Source organism: Petaurus breviceps, unplaced genomic scaffold, assembly GCF_028583685.1.
Source record: "Petaurus breviceps papuanus isolate PSGF00001 unplaced genomic scaffold, PetGlider_PUasm1.0 558, whole genome shotgun sequence".
Taxonomy (NCBI): Eukaryota; Metazoa; Chordata; class Mammalia; order Diprotodontia; family Petauridae; genus Petaurus; species Petaurus breviceps.
Window position 1 is genome coordinate 1,918,055 of NW_027186376.1, and position 13,497 is coordinate 1,931,551.

The 13,497-nt window shown below is 46.3% G+C and overlaps 1 protein-coding gene across 2 annotated transcripts in view; it reads left to right on the top strand.

The window, feature by feature from the left end:
• Window positions 1-351: 351 nt before the first annotated feature.
• The window catches only part of EP300 (E1A binding protein p300), an 82,360-nt gene continuing 69,214 nt past the window's right edge, over window positions 352-13,497 (top strand). Inside the window, exon 1 of one of the 2 annotated variants that reach the window (XM_069102884.1) lies at window positions 352-674. In XM_069102884.1, the coding sequence (XP_068958985.1) occupies window positions 581-674 (94 nt within the window). In that variant the 5' untranslated portion in view covers window positions 352-580. The remainder of the gene's footprint in view (window positions 675-13,497) is intronic. The other variant, XM_069102883.1, reaches the window with a different exon arrangement.

The following is a 13,497-nucleotide window of genomic DNA, read 5'->3' on the forward strand; positions in this document are numbered from 1 at the left end:
AGCCGAGCGCGGCCGAGGCGAGGCGGGGCCTGGGCCGAGGCGAGCGGGCGCCGCGCAGCGCAGCCGAGCCGCGCAGCCGAGCGCCGCGCCGCGGACGAACAACAGCCGCCATTTTGTTTGGGTGCGCGGCCCGGCCCCGGAGGAGGCGGAGGCGAGGCCCAGGCCGAGGCGGAGGAGGAGGCCCCGCGGCGCGGCCCCGGCCCGAGCCGCCGCCGCCGCCGGAGCGGCAGCAGCAGCAGCAGCAGCAGCAGCAGCACGATGTGAGGCGGCGGCCCGGCCCGACCCGACCCGAGCCCAGACGACGAGCCCCCGGGCCGGCGATGAGGACGGCGACGAGGCCGCGGCCCATGGCGCTCCGCAGGCCCCAGCCCCAGCCCCGCCAGCGCCCCGACGAGCGGCCGGGAGCCGCGCCGGCCCCGCCACTAGGGGGGGAGCGTGCGTGAGCGTGAGCGTGCGTGGGAGCCAGTGTGAGTGTGCGTGAGTGTGCCCGCCCGGAGCCCGGAGCCAGAGGGAGAGAGAGCGCAGCGCCGAGCGAGCGAGCGGAGCGGAGCGGAGCAGCGCCGAGCCGCGGCCCGCAGCCATGGCCGAGAACGTGGTGGAGCCCGGGCCGCCCGCCCCCAAGCGGCCCAAGCTCGCCTCCCCGGCCCTGTCGGTGGCCGCCAGCGACGGCACAGGTCAGTCCCGCCGCCCCCCCCCCCCCCCCCGGCCCCCCCCGGCCCCCCCCCCCCCCCCCGCGGGGGCCCCCCGCCGCGGCACCCGGCCCCCCCCCGCCGCCACCCCCCCCCCTCCGGGCCGCCCCGGCCTCCTCGCTCTGCGCCCGGCCCTTGGCATCGGCGATCAATATGGAGTAGGCACGGACCGAGCCCAAGATGTCTGGGCAGGCCGGGCTGCGGCCGGGGTTCGTGGGCGCTCCGCCTGCGGGGCTTCCCTGCGAGTCGGTGCACAGTCCGCGGCCCCGATCTCCTCGTTGGTGCGGGGCGCCGGGGCTGCAAGGAGAACGGAGGGGAAAGATGGCTGGGCCCCCGCCGGGCAGGATCGCCCTGGATCGCTGCCGGGCAGCGGCAGCCCGATGCCCGTGTAGGATGGAGTTGGAGGGGGTTTGCCTCCCTTTGGGAAGCAGACACCATCTTAGAGCGGAAGAAAGGGAATGTGACAAATGCTTCGGCTTGGATCTTCCGACGGAGTTAACGGGAGTGAGGGGGAATTTCGTAGCGGGGGGCTGGTCGTAAAGGCGCAGACGGACTTTAGCAGACCCCAGGTTCTTCTCCCCGATGCTAAGAAGGAGTGAGGTTAAACGTCTCTTCTTCCACGCTTCGCTGACTTAGTGAGAGGCATTCCAGATCGGGCTCTTGAACTGGGGTTCTGCCAAGGCCGTCCATTTAAGCAGGGGAGCATTCTGGACCCCCGAAGACATCTGGATATAGCTGGGCGTTTGTTAATGATCGAGGGGCTAATTCACAAAGCATTTACTTTGGAGTTTGGGTGTGTTACCTCCGGGAGGAGATGGTTTGGTCCCTTCATACGTTTACAGATGAGAGAATTTTAGGTGACTAATTCTTGTAAAAAACGTGAATTCACAAGAATCCAAATTCTGAATTTTTGTAGGTCTGAATGCAGATTTCCAATGAGCTAATTCTAGTTAGGAATGAATGCATGGAAGTGGTTTCTTCAGGTGCCTACTCTGTGCCAAACCACTTACCATTGGAGGTGTATTAGCTTTGATTTACTTCTTACTGCTTGAGATTTCCTTGGTTTCCACAGTAACTGGCATCTTTTATAGTGGAGACTTTAATAGTGGCTGACTAAATGTTTCATTTGACTTTCAGTAGCTCACAAAAGACACTGTTTTTATCTGTTGTATTGTTGTCTTTGTAACTTCACTAAATAACTTTTAAAGCGTTCCCTTGTTTAATTTTTGTTACGGTATAAAACATAGCAAGCTCCGTGAAGATACAGAACCTTCCTAATAGCGTTCCCTGGTTTAGGAAAGAAAGGGCCGACAAATGGTTTCTTTCTGGTTTTTTTCTTTTGGCTAATCTTGTCTTGGCCTGCTTGGCCCCAAGCACTGAGAGTACAGAACTGTGGAGTTCTCTCTCGTAATGGGGAGTGAGTGAAGTAAGTAACTGACCTCTTTTTTTTTCAGGATTTTAGTTCTGTAGACTAGATATTGTCTAATTCCTCCTCTTCTGTTTGCCACACATAAAGCTGTATTGCCACTTTTGATCCCTTTGGATGATTGAGAGAATTCTAATATAAATTTTGTTGGCTCAGTATTTGGATTAATATCGTTGCTCTTACAAGGTTTTCGTTTTGCTTCAACTTCAGCTTTGACCTCAGTGTCTGTTTCTCCCCCCCCCCCAACCCCCCACTTGAGGAGTAAAAGGTCTTTTTGCTAATATTTTAGCTCACCTAAAATCTCTTGCTTGAGGAAGGAAGCTTGTCAGTTTGCCTGACATAACATAATTCATAAAATAAGCCTTTTAACATTTAATATCAGTGTTTTCCAACTTACAGGTAGCTGTAGTATACTTCTGCAACCGACTTCTTTTAGTGTTTAGCTTTGGCCTTTTTCTAACTTCAAATCCTGTATTTCAACTTTAGAAGAAATGAGTCCCCAGAGTAGTGATTATTTACAAACTAAAGCTGTTCACTGGGCTAAGCTTCGCTTTTGAGGCATAATTGCCAGTGGCATTGGAGATGGATTTGAGTGAAGGAGCCTAATGCCAGGGAGTTTTTTCTTCTTTGAATCATTCAGTTCCCCTGTTAAAAAGTGTACCTTAGTAGTAACCTAGTGTCCAGGAATTTTGACAAACAAGTGAAAATGATCATAAATTGAGAAGCTGAAAGCCTGGGTTGGATCCTTTCTTGCCAAACGTCAAAGCAAATATAATGGCCCAGCTCAAGTTAAATGGCTCAGCCTTTAAGTGGGGCTGTCCCAGGTGTGTATCAGCATAGCTGGGATCAGGAGCATATGTGGTTCGGGGGCTTCTTTTTAGATGAAGTCTCCAAGAGCTCTCTCTCTCTCTCTCTCTTTTTTTTTTTTTTTTACTTACTCAATTTGAGTCACTTCTATCAGTCACTTTTTAAAACAAAGAAAATATTAGACTTGTACTTGCAACATTGTGACTTGGAACCAGTGGGAACTTTTTGCTTCAAGGTAGTGCCGGACTTGGAGGTAAACAGATGATAAGGTGAATTTAGAAACTAGTAATGATTTTTGGGTGGAAGGTTTTCTTTGCAGAGTTGCTAAAATGACTTGATAATAGTGCTTAAAAAAAAAACCAACTAAAATCTACAGCAGTCTCTTCATGTAAATGAACTAAGGAATGACTGTCAAGTTCAAGTATATGTGTCTCTCTTCAAATGCTGTTACAACAAAGCCATTTCCATAGGCTTAAATTTATTTCTAAATGGTATTCATAACTCACCAGATATCCAAGAGACCATACAGGTCAATTGTAGGACCTAAAAGTTGGAACTTCCTACTGAAATCTAGGAAACCCCACTCTGACTTCCTTGACTGATGGTGAGGGAGCTGATTGCTATAGCGCCACACAAGTCACAGATTGGGAAAGTGTGACCATAATCTTAGGGGAGCTTTGAATATAGAGAAGATTTTGAGATAGGGCATATTGAGCTGCAGAGATCATGTTCAGCCCTTTAAAAGAACATCAAAGCTGTAGGAAAGCTCTGATGGTATCGCTTGGCTTTGTACTGTCTGTCTTCAGGTTTGGATTCGTATGCACATATTTGCTGGGCAGAATGAGTACTTCATGCACCGTTAGCATAGATCCACAGAGATAACACTCGTCTTGGATTGAAGGAAAGTAGCACTTGGATTAAAAGTATGGGCTTCAGAAGCGTTGTTTATTAGGCACCTGCTGTGTGCTATGCACGGGCCATATAAAGAAAAGCAAAAGGCAGTCTGCTTTTGTAGACCTCATAGTCTAGGGGACACAACATATGAACCACTATATACAAACGAGGTTTAGAGGGAAGGCATGGGGATTAAAGAGGATTGGAGAAAGTGAGATTTTAGATGGGATTTGAAGGAAACCAAGAATGCAGGAGATGGAGGAGAGAATTCCAGGCATGGGAGAGCAACAGGCAGAAAGGAAGGGAAGGGAATAAGTTTTGATTAGGAAAATACTGTGTGCCCGGCATTGTGCTAAGGCCTTTATAATCATCTCATTTGGGTGCTATTATTTTTACATTTGAGGAAACTGAGGCACATGGAGAAGTGACTTACATGCCCAGGGTCACACAGCCAGGGAATATCTGAGTCAGGATTTGACTCCATGTCTCATTCACCTTACCACCTAGCTGCCTCTGAATGTGAAAATGTTCAGAGTTGGGAGATGGTGTCTTGTGAGAATCAACAGGGAAGTCCAGTGTCACTAGACATAGGATATAGGCTGTGACAGTAAGGTGTGAGGAGGCTGAGAAGGGAGTAGGGGGTCAGGTTATGAAGGATTAATAGGGAGCCATTGGAGTTGATTGAGTTGGTCAGATCTGCACTTTGGGAGGATCCATCTGGTGACTGAGTGGAGACAGGGATTGGAGTGGGGAGAGACTAGAGCCAGGTAGCCTACCCAGCCGGGTGAGAGGATAAGACCTGGACCCAGAGAGAAGAGGCCTAAGTGACAAAGGTGACAGAGAAGAGGGTGGTATCCTCGTCACCATAGGAAAGTTAGGAAATGGAAAAGGGGTAGAGGTGGAAATAATGAGTTCATGAACGTCAGCTTTGTTCTCATGAAATTTGTCCATGGTCCATCCAGTCCAAGAAGCAAGACTGGAAGTAGAAGAGAGGTTAGCACTTCATAAATAGATGTGAGAATCATGGATGTAGAGGGAATAATTGCATCCATGGGAGTTGACAGTTCACCAAGAGAAATCGTGTAGAAGGGAAGGAAGAGAGAAGATGGGGGGGGGGGTGGCCTACACTCATGGTTAATGGGTGTGATCTGGATGAAGATCCACCAAAGGACACTGAGAAAGGAGGGGGTCTTACTAGTAGGAGGCCCAGGGTCAAGAAGAGGGTGATCCACAGTGTCAGAGGCTGAAGGGAAGTCAAGAAGGACTGAGAAAAGGCTGTTAGATTGGGCCTTAAGAGATAATTGGGAATTTGGGATGGAGCAGGTTCATTTGGATGCTGCAGTCTGAAGCCTGACTGCAGAGCTGACAAGAGGATGAGAGGAAAGGAGGGTGGGGGGTGTGGATCACAAAATGTGGCCTTCTCAAAGACACACACCGTTCAGTCTTTTGAACTGGGGGAGAATGAATGGGGATGGATGTATCCAAGGTGGGAGGGAGATCTGCATGGGTCTGTAGGCAGCAGAGGAGCAAAGGTTAGTGGGAGAGAAGGGGCAGTCTGTTGGAGAAAGTCGATGGAATGGAGTCACTAGTGCCTTGGCAAAGAGAAGACATGGAAAAACACATTTGTTGGTGGCTTGGGCAGCTAATAAGAGCTAGTATATGTATAACTTCTTAAGGTTTACAAAACATTTTACAAATGTGATCTCATTTGATCCTTATAACAACCCTGTAAGGTAGGTGCTATTTCTATCCACATTTTACAGATGAGGAAACAGGATGAAAGGTTAAGTGACTTGCCCAGGGTCACACAGTTGGTGGGTGTCTGAGGCAGAATTTGAACTCAGGGCTTCCTGACTTCCAAGTCTAGTGCTCTAGACTTGCTCTAGACATTGCACCACTTGCCTTCTTCAAGGTAAGACTTCTCCTGATGCATTAAGATCATTAGTATATTAACAAATCATCCAAGGACACCTTTGGGTCTTTGCTGGTCTGAAATATCCAGTATCTTAAATTTTTACATTCAGAAATTTGAGGTGTGTGTGTGTGTGTTTTAATTAAGCTGATTCTGGAAAGCACTGGGAATATATCACACAGACCACCTAAGGTCTCTGGACCCCTAATGCAAAGTGTTTTGCCCATTTCCTTAGCCTTCATAGCCGACTCCTTTCTTTGAAGCATCCTGCAAAGTACAGATAATTCATTGGATTTTAAAATGCTTGACTGTGATGTTCAGATAAATGCCATTACAATTTCCCCCCCAAAGTCATTGTAATTCTGCATCTGCTCCAATATTCAAAAAGCATCTCTAGTAAGAAGGAAGAGGCCCAGAAGTAGGACTGTTGGTGTGACTAACATATGGCCCAGCGCCTGGCACCTAGGAGGCACCTGAGGAAATCTGTATGAACAGTGTCCATCCTGTGCTCTCTGTTTGACTTTGCTGTCCTGCTCTGTCGGCCAGGAGATGGCAGAAGAAACGAAGAGGGCCGCCCAAGGACTTGAGAATCCCTGGCCAGTGGTTCTGGGTGGCTGCAGACACTGTAGGGCAAGAGTGGGAAGGCAGAGAGATGGCCAGTGCTCCTGGTGGGAGTGTAATATGCAGTTCAGCGGTATTTCTGCCAGTTTGTACACCCGACAGGGACTGAAAATTCAGTGATGCTTATTTCTTAAAAGTGTCCAGATTTTTGAGTTTCATACTTGAAGACTTTGAAAATCTGAATTGTATGAGTAAAGCCAGTGCTAGTGAAATTCAAGTGACCAAAAAAATGAAGATTTAATTTGGGACATTATTTTTCCTTTTATTTGCTTTCCCCCATCTGAACTGTTAACTGGGCGTGTTTAGCATGACTTTTCAGTTGAGGTTCAGCAGGATAAGTAATTAAATAGTTGTGACTTGATGGGTATTCGGTTGGCTCTCTGGGCCACCCCAGCCCAGTGATAGGGCAGGGGACTCCATCTTTTCTGTGCAAAGTAACTTCTCTCTGTACCTAATAAGCCATGTCCAATGCACCGTAAGTCAGTGCTGACCACTGTGCTGCCACTGGGGCCTGGAAGGTTACAGATGGCAGTCACAGGCTGCATGTATAATGCCATGGGAATGATACAGAGGGAGAGAGATCGAAAAGTGTGGAAAACATACTTTCTGTGTGCATGCAGAGTTTTGCGGCCAGTTTCCCTGCTGTACACCACTGTTCTTGGGGAAGGAAAAAACTATTTAAGGATAAACCCTAACCTTGAAACAAACAATACTTTGTATACCAGATGGCTCTGTTGCAGGTAGTGTTGGGAGTATATGTTGGTGATTGAAACAAATATTTCTCTGGAATGAGAACATCCAGTCAAATTGTGCTGGTCTTTGTATCCAAGAATGTGCCCGCAGAGGGGTGGCATGGCAGGCGGCACTCAAGTGGGCAGACTACTAAATTCTGACTCTGAAGTTGTGTGATCCTGGGTGAGTCATTGGAACTTCCTGAGACCCAGTTAGCTCCTCTGTAAATGGAGTCCGAACTTTGACTGTACAGTGCAGAATGGGGCTGGGATGGGGAAAATGGATTATTGCTGACATAGCAAAAATGAGGGGGTAGAGAGAAAGGCAGTTTGCCAGAATGGGAAAGAATATTCATCAGAAAAGACTTGAATTGTAGAAGGTGATTTTGGCAGAACAGACAGAATGAAGATTGAATTTAAATCCTTCTGACACAAAGGCCTGTGGTTTCTAAGAGTTCTATTGAGGGCTCCTCTCCCCTAACCCCCTTAGTCTGGTCCTTTGTAAAAACAAGAGACTGACATGCCCTCGGTGCGCCTCCTTTTCTCCCCTCCCCCATCCAGCTCTAGAGGGGGGAGCCATTCTCTGTTTTCTTTGGCCAGTATTGATCATTGACTTTAATCTGAGCTGATTTTTTGCCCTTTCGTTTGCATTATTATAGTCATTGTGAATATTATTCTGATTCTTAATCAGTTCATGGCTTCCTGTATTTCTTTAAATTCCTCAATGACTATTTCTTAGGGTGTTTTAATATTTTCTAGCTGTATGCTGCAGTTTGTTCAGCTGTTTTCTGGTCGGTTGTCCTCTCTCTTTTCCAGTTTTCACAACCCCTCAAAAGTGTTGCTATGATCATTCTGGTGTGTGGCACCTTCTTACTGAGAACTGGGGCTGAGGGGACAACAAGACTGCCTGATGGTAGGGCCAGGAGAGGTGATCACTGGATCATAGGGTGTGGACCACTGAGGGCCTTTTCTCCAAAAATTTGAAATAATTTTTCCACATGTTTGCTGTTGTACACCAGTTCACAGTTTGACCAACAGGAGTGAATTCTGTCTTCCCACAATCCCTCCAGTGTGGACTTTTTCACCCTTTATGCATCTTTATCAGTTTGAGGCATACGAGGTGACATCTGCACATGATTTGTTTTTCTCTTACTAGTGGGTTGGAGCATTTCTCAAGGCTGGATATTTTGATTTTAGTTTTGAAAAATTCTTATCACAATGAACTTAGGGTAGAGTGGGAGAAATGGGCGGATGGGGTATAAGGAATGCTAAGGCCTCCCAGCCTGGCTCCAGGCTGAGCTGACTGAGAGAACATGCAGGGTTGGAGAGATTTCCTGCTGCAGACCATTGGGCTGAGCTGGGACATAACCAGAGGCTGCCTAGCGAGGAGGCTGGCTAGGAACGGCACTTTCCAGTGGTGGTTTTTGTCCATTTTGAGGATTTTGTGATTGCTCTAGCAGGTAGTAGGGGAAGCATGGCCAGAGTCTGGGCTGGGAAACAATAGGGTGATGATTGTGTATTTAGGGAAGGTTATTGTTCTGGCAGTTGGGTGTAAAATAGATCAGAACTGAAAATCTAGGCGAGATGTATGGCAGGCTGAGATCTGCCTGAAGATGGACATAGAGAAGCATCTGCAGGCTTAGGGGCCTGGTGTTTAGGCGCCAAGTACAGGTCATGGTAATCATAGGATGTGGCTGGACCAGTGCGGTGGAGGATACGCTTCCTGGGCCAGATACACTTTTCTATACTTCTTGTAGTTTTTCAGAGCACTGGGAAGAGACCAGACTTGCCCAGCCCGAATTACATGTGGGGGCAGCACTCAAACCCTTGTCTTGCTGGTTTTGAGTGGCCTTTGTCCACTCTCTTCACTCTGTGCACACCAGTTGTGATTAACACTTTCTATATGGATGTTTGTTACTCACTAGCTCTGTTTTACAGCTGAGGAAACTGCTCTAGTGACCAGAGCGGTGGGTACTTGGAAGGGGCTGGTCAGAGAAGCCCTGGTGATTGGAGATGCCTGGATTTGTTGCAGCCATAAGTAGTCTGAATATAAAAGAAAGAGAGGTCCTGAAGACAAACTTGTAGGTATAAGCTGCCTTGGGAAAAGGGAACTCATAAAGGCCAGAAAGTTAGCTTTCCGGGAGGCCAAGACAGTCCCTGTCCGCAAGGAGTTTACAGTTTTAATGGGGGAGGCAACTTGCAAACAAACCTATACAAAGCATGCGACATACAGGCTAAGTAGGAAAGAGTAAATGGAGGGAACAGCCTGCAATCCAGAGGGGCTGGGGAAGGCTTCCTGTATGAAGCCAGGGTCATTGGGTTAAAGAGTACATGGAGAGGAATGAGGTAAGAGGGCTGGAAAGGTGGGATGGGGACTGGATTAGGAAAGGCTTTGAATGCCAGATTGAGGATCTTGTATTTGATCCTGCAGGTGATAGATAGGGAACCACGGGTATGTGTGACATGATTGAACCTGTCCTTTCAGAAAGTCACTCTGGTGACTGAATAGAGGATAATGTGGAGTGGGGAGAGACTTGAGGCAGGCAGACCCACCAGATGGTTATTGCATTAATCCAGGCTTGAGGTGATAATAAGGGTCTGGATGGGAATAGGGATGAGGTGGCCTTGTTAGAAGAGGAGAGGGAGATTCTGCAGAAGTGAAATCAGCAGGCCTTGGCAACAGCTTGGATATGGGGGTTAAGGAAGAGTACTGGTCACCAGCTAAAAGTTCAGGAGGGGGCAGCAGATAGCCACTGGACAGTGGATTATGAAGTTAACACTGGCTTAGCCATTAGAGGTCCTAGAATTTAAGTTAGAAGAGATCAGATAATCTCTCATTTTTTCTGATGAGGAAACTGAGGCCCAGGGAAGGAAAAATGATTTTCAGGGTCACACAGGTAGCAAATTGAATTAGTCTATCTGACACAGAATCCAAGTTCTCTTTCCTGGGCACTCAGTGGCATTAACCTTTCCCCATATCTTCAGCAGCAAAATGAGAAGAAGAGGGTTTTTTTTTTAGTAATATTTAGTAAAATTTAGTAATAAGCTAAAGTAATGGTTCAGTTTAGGCTGTTTTCACTTTTACCCTGGATGACAAGACTTCAAATCTAAATACTGAGTGTAAAAATACATATTAACTTTACTATCCTAAAAACCCTGGCTGAGGGAGGGATAGCCTGGTGGCAGGACCCCCCTCCCTCCAATTCTCTCCTCCCCTTAAGGAGCTGAAGAGCCATAGCACAAGGAGTCTCTCCCCTCAGCAACTCTGGAAATCACACATCTCCCTCTTCCTCCTCAACAGAAAAATTTACATAATCTTCATATTACCCCTATAAAGGAATGACATTTTGTATGTATTGGGGAGGGGGTGTGGAAAGGAGATTGACCAGAATGGCGAAGTGACCAAAACGAAATCCAGCTTTCTACATTTGTAGTCTAACAGCCACTAAATCATTTGGATTTGAAAGAAAAAAGCTACATAGATAACTCACATATTGAGATTGTCAGGTAGACCAAGAAACACTAGTTTGGAAATAATAAGAATTATACAGTATTAAACTGTAGAAAACAGGAAAGGAGAAAGACATAGAAAGTATTTCGAAGGAGGTGGCACTGAAGTCAGGAATACAGGAGTTCAAATCCTGCCTCAGACACTTAGTTGTGACTAAGCTTAACTAACTCTTCCAGCCTCAATTTCCTCATCTGTAAAATGGGGAGTAACTCCCATCTCACTGGGTTGTTGTGAGGAATAAATAAGGTTATAGGTAAAGCATGTTGCAAATCTTAAAACATTTATAAATGCTAGCTGTTATTAAGGTATGTATCTATGTCAGAATATCAAGACAGCCTGTGGAGGTAGAATTCATGATACAGAAGATAGAAACTGTGGGATAAGGAAATGGTTGGAATACATCTAATAGTTACACATTGTGGCAGCTAATGATACAAGTGAAGCTTTGTGTACTGTAATAGAAAAAAACCCAAAGAATACTGGATTCCAGCTTTTTCGTATGAGAGCCAGCCTGCACATTTTATACAATTGTAGCGCGCGTGCGGTGCGCACACACACACACACACACACACACACACACACACACACACCCCTCCCTCCCTCCCTTCCATTGCCCATAATATTTCTCAGGTAACTAAACTCTTCTCCAAGGGTAAGAAAGAAACAAAGCCAAATAGTGACTACTTTGTAGGACCTACCCCATGAGCCCCAGTGGGCTCAAAGCCCATTCCACTGCCTAAGGCCAAACTCCCCATTTTCCCAACTCTCCTGTTGACATAGGACCAGGAACATTTTAGGACTCAACCAAGGCCGCAAGCTAAGATAGGAACAGCAGTCCAGCATCTCAACTTCAGGAGCTCTTTGGCTCTCACCTGCATAGAAGCACGCCACCAAGTTTGGGGTGACCTTTCCTGCCTTCTCTGCAATCCCAGTTCCTGCCCTTGCCATTTTATCTCCTCTTTTCAGATTACTAGTAAAGCAGATTGGCATTTCTTTTCTTCTTTAACATTGTAGTGATAGAATGGAAGGTAATGGGCCAGATTTCCAAATTATTTAGTTGATTGATTTGTGTAGAGAGATTCTTTATGTTTAGTTATGATTTTGTAAGAATTGAGGGAGTTGTTTTAGTCCATCTGTGATACACAAGAAGTACATTAATGTGAAGTGTACCTTGGAACGTTCAACAAGTAACTGAGGTCATACCAAGTGCAAGCCAGCCCCTGCATTTGAGTGCCTCAGTATATGTTTTAGCTGGTGATCAGATCTTAATACTGACACAGTAAGATGCTTTAAGACTCAGCTCATTGTCTTCACTGTGAGTTTTCTACCTGTACAGAAAAACCTAACTACTCTTGGATTTATTGAGCTCATTAGCTGTGGATATCATCACCGTTTGGTGAATATGCCGTTATAGCCCTGCTTTTCCTCGTGTATCCGGAGAAGACCTTGAAGGTCTTGGTCTACGGCTTTGTTACAGTCCTGTCTACCTGTGCAGTATTTGGGAGCCTAGCCCTTGATCTCTCACTGTGTGACCCATTTTGTTTTCTCTTTTTCCCCGGATCATCTCCCTTACATGCTGCTTCTTGTGGTTAGGTCAGCTATCACTGAAAATAATAATACAGATTACTTATGCCCGCTATGAGCCTCTTTAGGGCAGCTGCCATTTTGATTGTTCCAAAACATCCAGTACTCAGAGTCCTCTAGCGTCATCAGCAGAACATTGGTGCTATAAAGCTGTGGTTTTCAGGTTCAGCCACTTCTTGGTGAGGTAGGTCTGGAGAGGATCAATTCCTGGACTTGTCTATACCTGATAAGCTTTTTCAGCTTGATAGGAACAGGCTGAGCTTGTGTATGGTCTTTGAGAATCGACGGTTACCTCTCTACCAAATTGCAACTGCAGAGAAGGATTATAATAGATTAACAGTATAGACAAATTTCTTGTCTCCTGCTTAAAATACAGTGAAATGTTGGTAACTTTAAGCAATTTGAATTAAGCTAGTTGAATTCAAAAATGTCTATTTTACTTATTACACTCTTTAAGTTAAAAACTTGTTGAAAGAAATGAAAGAATTTCTAATATCGCTGTCCCCGATTTGTCTTATTCTAATGATATTGGAAATTGTAAATGATTAAATATTTCCTGGAGTTAGGTGCTAGAGTAAGCACTGCATTGAGACCTGCAGAACTGCAGTCCTAACGTGAAATTTTGAGTCATTGCTGATTTCTTAAACTGATCGATGAGCGTGCCGTGACAGAGGACTGACCACAGTGATCACAAGCTGCCCACACATGCCTAGGCATGTTCTGCAGGGCCTCCTCCTAACAATCCTGGTGGGATTGTCTGGGCTTACCCTTAGCTCACTTTGCCAGGTTATAGGTAATTTTCAAACCTTTTATGCTGTTTCCTGGTGCTCATTTGTTTCTTGGAAATAAGCCGTGGCTTATTTATGCCTGTCAAGTGTCTGCTTTGCTTTTTGGGTGAGCCTCTAATTTTTTGGAAACTTAGTGGGACCTCAAATTTTTCAGACAGAGCTGCCTCAGGAGAATATTGGCATTGTTGCAAGAAGTTAGGACGGCTTTTCTTATCTCTTGATTGAATTCTGAGCTCAGGTCACTTTTCTTCAGCATCTAAGATCGATGTATTGCTTGCTAGGCCAGCTCTCTGGGTTGTCTATTCAACTGAATGTCTTAGTCTGAAAAAGACTAAGATCATCCATTGGTTTTTCCATTACTAGGGAGCTTGGCCTCTCCTTACATGATAATGGAACTGTTTTAGGAGACCATTTTAGGTGCCATAGCAGGGCTTGGTGCATTGAGCATGGGAATGTCTTCTACAAACAGGGAGGTCTGATGGAGAAGCCTTTTTTCCATTGGACCATGGGACCTGACAGCCTCCATGTCAGACA